This window comes from Rhinolophus ferrumequinum, chromosome 9 (assembly GCF_004115265.2).
Source record: "Rhinolophus ferrumequinum isolate MPI-CBG mRhiFer1 chromosome 9, mRhiFer1_v1.p, whole genome shotgun sequence".
Lineage (NCBI taxonomy): Eukaryota > Metazoa > Chordata > Mammalia > Chiroptera > Rhinolophidae > Rhinolophus > Rhinolophus ferrumequinum.
The window spans coordinates 6,580,746-6,586,745 of record NC_046292.1 but is presented as its reverse complement, the minus strand read 5'-3'; the positions used below and the strand labels follow the sequence as shown (position 1 = coordinate 6,586,745).

The 6,000-nt window shown below is 45.3% G+C and overlaps 1 protein-coding gene across 2 annotated transcripts in view; it reads right to left on the bottom strand.

Moving 5' to 3' along the window:
• Nucleotides 1-208: 208 nt before the first annotated feature.
• Nucleotides 209-6,000, bottom strand: part of NMNAT1 (nicotinamide nucleotide adenylyltransferase 1) — a 22,965-nt gene continuing 17,173 nt past the window's right edge. For both annotated transcript variants that reach the window (XM_033115063.1, XM_033115064.1), the window contains exons 3-6: nucleotides 5,189-5,345; nucleotides 3,879-4,062; nucleotides 1,075-1,214; nucleotides 209-736 (exon numbers count right to left, since the gene is read on the bottom strand). In XM_033115063.1, coding sequence (XP_032970954.1) covers nucleotides 336-736; nucleotides 1,075-1,214; nucleotides 3,879-4,062; nucleotides 5,189-5,345 — 882 coding nt within the window. In that variant the 3' untranslated portion in view covers nucleotides 209-335. The remainder of the gene's footprint in view (nucleotides 737-1,074; nucleotides 1,215-3,878; nucleotides 4,063-5,188; nucleotides 5,346-6,000) is intronic.

Here is a 6,000-nt window from a genome sequence, read left to right as displayed (position 1 = left end):
CAGTTTGATTGAATATTCTTCTGGTTTTAGTGCTACTAATCTCTTATTTAAAAAATAAAGGGATTTGTACACTCTAGAAAAAACCCAGCTAAAACCACAATACTGAAAACATTCATATTAGCAACTTCTGGTAAAAAGAAAAAAAAATAGCTCTAAGGATACAGCTGTAAAAGAAAAGAGAAAAATAAACCTGATTTTCACTCACTACTGATTTTTACGCAACTTTGAAGCTTTAGTTTATGAAACAGGATCACAATGCCTTTCCCCAGTTACCAACACCCAGACTGTTGCGAATTCCCCAAAGGGAAGTCCAAAATTTCATGCCGGAGAACTCCTCATGGCTTAGCGTCCGCGATGTTTCTCTGCAAAGGAGCCAGGCTAACCCCAGCATTCCTCTCCTCGCTCTCTGAGTTATACAAATTATGCTTTTCAATGTATTCCCGGACAAGCTCTGGGACCAAGTAGCGGATGCTCTGGCCCCTTCTGAGGGCTCGCCGGATCTTGGTGGACGAGATGTCATTGGTGATCCACTCGTTCACCAGGTGGATGTTGTTCTGGTGTTTCCACAGCACGTCGGATTCATAGATGAACTTCTGAGCATCATTTCCGGCCCGTGTAACACATACGAGCCCGTAGTCCCCCACGATTTTGGTGATGTCCTCACTCTTCCACAGATTGGGGACGCCGAAGGACTCCAATATATCTGCCCCACACAGCAACTTTACCCGTGGCACATCTGGGAAGAAAAAGGAAACACTGCTTCAAGGTCTGCCTTTCTAATAACTCCCTGCATCAAAATGAATGTGTGGATGTGTTTTTCCAGAAAGAAGATTTATCGTTCTTATCAGATTCAGATTCTTAAAAGAGACCTAGGACACCTCAAAAGTTAGGTACTACTGCAGGAAAAACAAGCTCAGGATGCCGTTTACTTTCCCTCCCTCCATCATAAAACTTGCGAGGGGCATTTCCCAGGCACCCACACGTACGGAACAGAAAAGGAAAACACAAAGGGGGCTTGCTCAGCTCCAGAATCTTAGCAACTCTGGTCAGTGAGTCCTGGTAAAACATACAGACCTTTTATGTTTGGCTCTAGGGATTTTTTCTGATTAAATTGTTGACTTTGTTCAGCCCACTTCCTCTTCCGTCCAGGCTTTTCCAGCACAGTTGAGTCCTGCTGGTGACAACTACCAGCCTCCAGGTTTTTTTGATGGTATCTATCAAACAACAAAGCAATAGAATATTCTTCTTTCTCACAATGCTCAACTACAAAATAGTCCCTCTATAGATGCCTAAAAGCCTTTGATCCAATGTTAAAGGTGGGGTGATAGTAAAAACATTTAACCACAAGTACATGTGATACCCAACCAGGCGGGATGGATGCTGGCCAGTACCCTGCAGTCCAGGGTCCTGGATAATGGGAATGGAAAGCAAGGAAAATCCCGGGAGCACAACAGATGGTAGCTATTACTATTCTAAGCTTCATAGGTCTGTTGTAACAACAAGAGTTAACATTAATTATTTATTATGTACCAGGCACTATACTAAACCCTTTGCATTTGTATGATTAAATGATCTCAATATCCCATGTCATAAATATTATTATCATTATTACTATTATTATTATCCCCATAATGGAAAGGAAGGCTTAGACTGCCAACTCCAGCTCCTAGCAGAGTCCCTGGGACCTGGGAGGCGTTCACTAACAATCTGATTTTGTGAATATTTTGGGTATTATAAAGCAACTACATTATCGCCACCATTCCCTCAGAACTGTTTATTATCCCCATTGAAAGAGGACACTGGCTAATTTTCCCAAGGTCATTTAGCTTATAAGAAATAGCAAGGGGGGGTGGCTGGATAGCTCAGTCAGTTAGAGCGCGATCTCTGAACAACAGGGTTGCCAGTTCGATCCCCACATGGGCCACTGAGCTGCACCCTCCGCAACTAGAGTAAAGACAATGAGCTGCTGCTGAGCTCCAGGGCAGCCGGATGGCTCAGTTGATTGAAGCACAAACTCTCAACAAGGTTGCTGGTTAGACTCCTGCATGGCATGGTGGACTGCGCCCCCCGTAACTAAATTGAAAACGGCAACTAGACTTGGAGCTGAGCTGCACCCTCTGCAATTAAGATTAAAAGGACAACAACTTGACTTGGGGCTGATGGGTCCTGGGAAAAAACACACTGTTCCCCAATAAAGTCCTGTTCCTCTTCCCCAATAAAATCTTTAAAAAAAAAAAGAAAGAAAAAAAAAGAAACCACCAGGATTTGAACCTTGGCAGTCTGGTTCTAGAGCCCACACTCTTGACCACTGAAGAGCGTGGCTTGAGCTAGTCCTGCAGATCCACAATGCCAGGGATAAGATCCTAGAGGGGGCGAGCCTGAGGCCTAAAGGGAGGCACCACACGTAGGAGCTGGTATAGCTTTATTCTGGGCTGGTAGCAGGATGCCCACTGCTTTTTAACTGCAAAGTCAATCAGGTAACATGCGCTACCCTCGTGGGAGCCAACTCTGGGTCCTTCGTGTCTCTAAATCCCTTCCCTCTTACATAGCTGAGTTGAAAATGAAATGGACAGTAGATGACTATGAAGCCAGAGAGGGTTGGGTTCGGTGGGGACGTAGGAGACTGGTGTCTGATAGGAGACTCTTCTTCCTGCCAAGCCTGAAAAGTTAAGTCCTCTTGATAAGTCTCTGTGCTAGACATCGTCTGCTGGCGCAGTGTCCAATTCAACCCTAAACACACTTCCCAGAGGTCCTAGGAACAGGTCCAGGATGCGAGTGAGATTCAGCTGATGAGATTCACTAGTGAGAGATTTGGAAGGAAGAAGGGAGGCAGAGGCCATCTTTCTGCAGCTGTGAGGCCTGACAGGTTACTGGACAGCATGAGCGTGGTGGCCACACTATATTCCATTGCCCAGTCACCAACTTCAGGAGATTGGAACAGCTCAATGGCAGCAGCGGTGGTAGCGGAGGCAGGAACAATCCTGGACTCCGACTGCCGCTGAGGCATGACCTTGAACAAGCCCGGGCTCCCATTCCTCCAGCCCTTTTAACACGTTTGCATAAGACCTAAGTCCCTTTCCGCCTAAAACACTCACAGTGGTTTCTGTTTCCTATTTGAACCCTAAGTGATAGGGTCAGAATTGGAAGGTTCAGAACTCTTAAGAATGGATATCAGAAAGCCCATTTATTTATTTACTTATTTTTTAAGGAGGGCGCAGCTCACAGTGGCCCATGCGGGGATCGAACCGGCAACCTTGGTGTTATCAGCATCGTGCTCTAACCAACGGAGCTAACCGGCCACCCAAAGCCCTTTTATTTTATACTCAAGATATTAAGTCAAAACTCGATGTTACTCACTCCGGTTTCTGAACGCTTGGACCTGTCTCAAAGGCATGAACACAAGAGATTTGTGACAACGCCCAAATGTTACCATGGAAGCAGCACACAAAAATAGGTCTGTCCCTCATCAAGCTTCAGAGCCTCTCTCCCTTAGACTGCCTGCCCCTCTTTTATGTCGAAGACGGATGACAATGACATCAACATACAAGTTTGCCTTTCTCACCTGGGCCACAGACAGCCCAGGCAGACTTCTCTGTGTATATTCTCTATCAGACATACCCATGGTGACAAGCATGCGAACATCTCACAACACAAGGAACGACGTAAAGGCTAAGGAGCCCCCGGCCCCCGCTGTTGGGCTCCATGACCGTGTCATAACCTTACACAGGGATGGCACAACCTAAGCCTTTCCAGCCCGAGGGACAGTTTTGTGAATCTGTACGTTCACAGATACAGGCAGCACTGAAACACGGCAAAGAGCCAGGGAAGCCCCCAACCCCTTTCCAGAGAGCTGACAACGCTGATTTCGCCGTAAATACCTCAGCACCTTCGCCGTCTCTACCCAGTCCTTCTGAAGACTTTCCCAGGTGTCCACTTCCACCCACTCGGAGTTCTTGGTGGCAAGTTCTGCCATGATAACTCGGTGATGGGCAGAGATGAGTCCTTTCTTCTTATATGCATCACCGACAGGAGAGATTATGCCTTTGATGACTCTGTATTTTCCTAGATAAAGAGTTAGAGTTGATATGAGGTGTAACAAATTAGATTTTATTCACAGGAAATATCATCATCAGTATGATTTTATAATCAAAGATTCCCCCTTTTTTGAAAACGGGATTCAGCTTCATTCATTCATCGTTGTGGTAAATAAGACATAAAATTGATCATTTGAAGAGTACAGTTTAGTGGCATTAAGTACACACACTTTGTTGTGCAGCCATCACCACCATCCATCTCCAGGACTTTTTCATCTTCCCCAACTGAAACTCTGCCCCCATTAAACACTGAACCCCCCACCCTCCTACATAGTATAAATTGATTAATGTTGCCGAACTGCCTTGTACAAAGCCTTTATCAATTTGTATTGTCCACCTATAGTGTAAATAAGAGCTCATTTCTGCCCAACCTCTGGTACTGAACACTATTAAGTTTAAAAATTTTTGTCCATGTGATAGGCAAAATATATCTCATTTCCAGTTTTAGTTCCCTGATTATTAAGATTATTAGTGAGTTTGAGCACCCATCTGTCTGTCTATCAGCGTATTGATCATTTATGTACATGATCATTTATGTAACAAGACAAAATAAATCTTGTGAATGTAGGGAAGGAAGTTTTCTTCGACCTTCTTGGAGTCCCTGACTGGGTGTGAAAATTAAACTAAGACAGATTAATAGGAGAAAAGCATACACATTTATTTTAATGTAAGGTTTATAGAACACAGGAGCCTTTTATAAGGACATAAAGACCCCAGGAGACAGTTAAACCTGAGTGTTGTAGCGCTAGGTTTGACGAAGAGTGGACAGTCGTGGAGAAACACGATGGGGCAAAGACCCTACGGTAAGTGTAGTAAATTAGGGGGAACTTAGCAAGACCCATTGGTTCAGGTTCTTCTTGGCGCTCTTTGTCTTCAGATATTAGGGTGCTTCTTTCCTCCGGATATAGGGGGGCACCTCTCACGAGTTTTATGACCTGCTTCAGGGGAGAAGTGGGGGGAGGAGGGTGGAGTGACCTCCTGATTCTGCCATTTCCTGCAACTCCTTCAGCTTAAAATATCCAATATGCCAAGGTGCCCTTATTTGGGGATAGTGTGTTCTGAACTCCATCCTTGCTTTTGGTTACTGTTCCTACCGGTTCCATTCAGGTAATCCTTGGCCAGCTCAAACAATCTGAGGTGCATGTTGGTAACAGGATTAAAGGAACCACAGGCAAGGAGGACCACGTCTGTCTTCTCTGAATTTTCCATGTCAACATTTTGAAGTTGTTGATCTGACACCTCCCTTGTTGTCTACAAAAAGAAAAAGAAAATGAGTTCAGTTATAGATCTTTCGATATCCTTCTGTGTTATTTCAAATACAGACAAAAAACAAACTATTTGGCTTCCACGGTTATGCTCGATGAATTGCAAAACTGGCCCCATTTCTCTACTGTCCTTTTCAATGTGCATCAGCAGCGCCGACCTCCAGGAAGGCAATCTTCTTCCCACTCTTTGTGACTTGCTTTGGCCCAAAGAATGTGGCAGATGTGACTGCCAGTCGTGAGCCGAGGCCTCTGAGGCTTTGTATATTTCCTCTTTCCTTTGGATAAAAACAGGCCCAGGCGAGCCAGCTGGAGGGTGACAGAACAGGTGGAGGAGAGCTGGTGCTCCCGATAGCCAGCCAACCACGAGCTATGTGGCTGAGGTTACCCTCGACCAGCCAAAGCACTACTTGCTCAGACACAAGGCAAGGGCAAGCCCAGGAAAGATGAGCTGAGCCTGCTCAGATCAGCAAACCCACGGCTGACCCAAGACTCGTGAGCAAAGATGACCGCGGAAGCTACGTAACTGCACTCTTGTGACAACGGTTAACTGATACAACGACAGCAACATCTACCAAATATAACTCCCCAGCAACCTACCCTTCAAAACAGTACTCTGCCTCTACATCAACAGGATCATATTA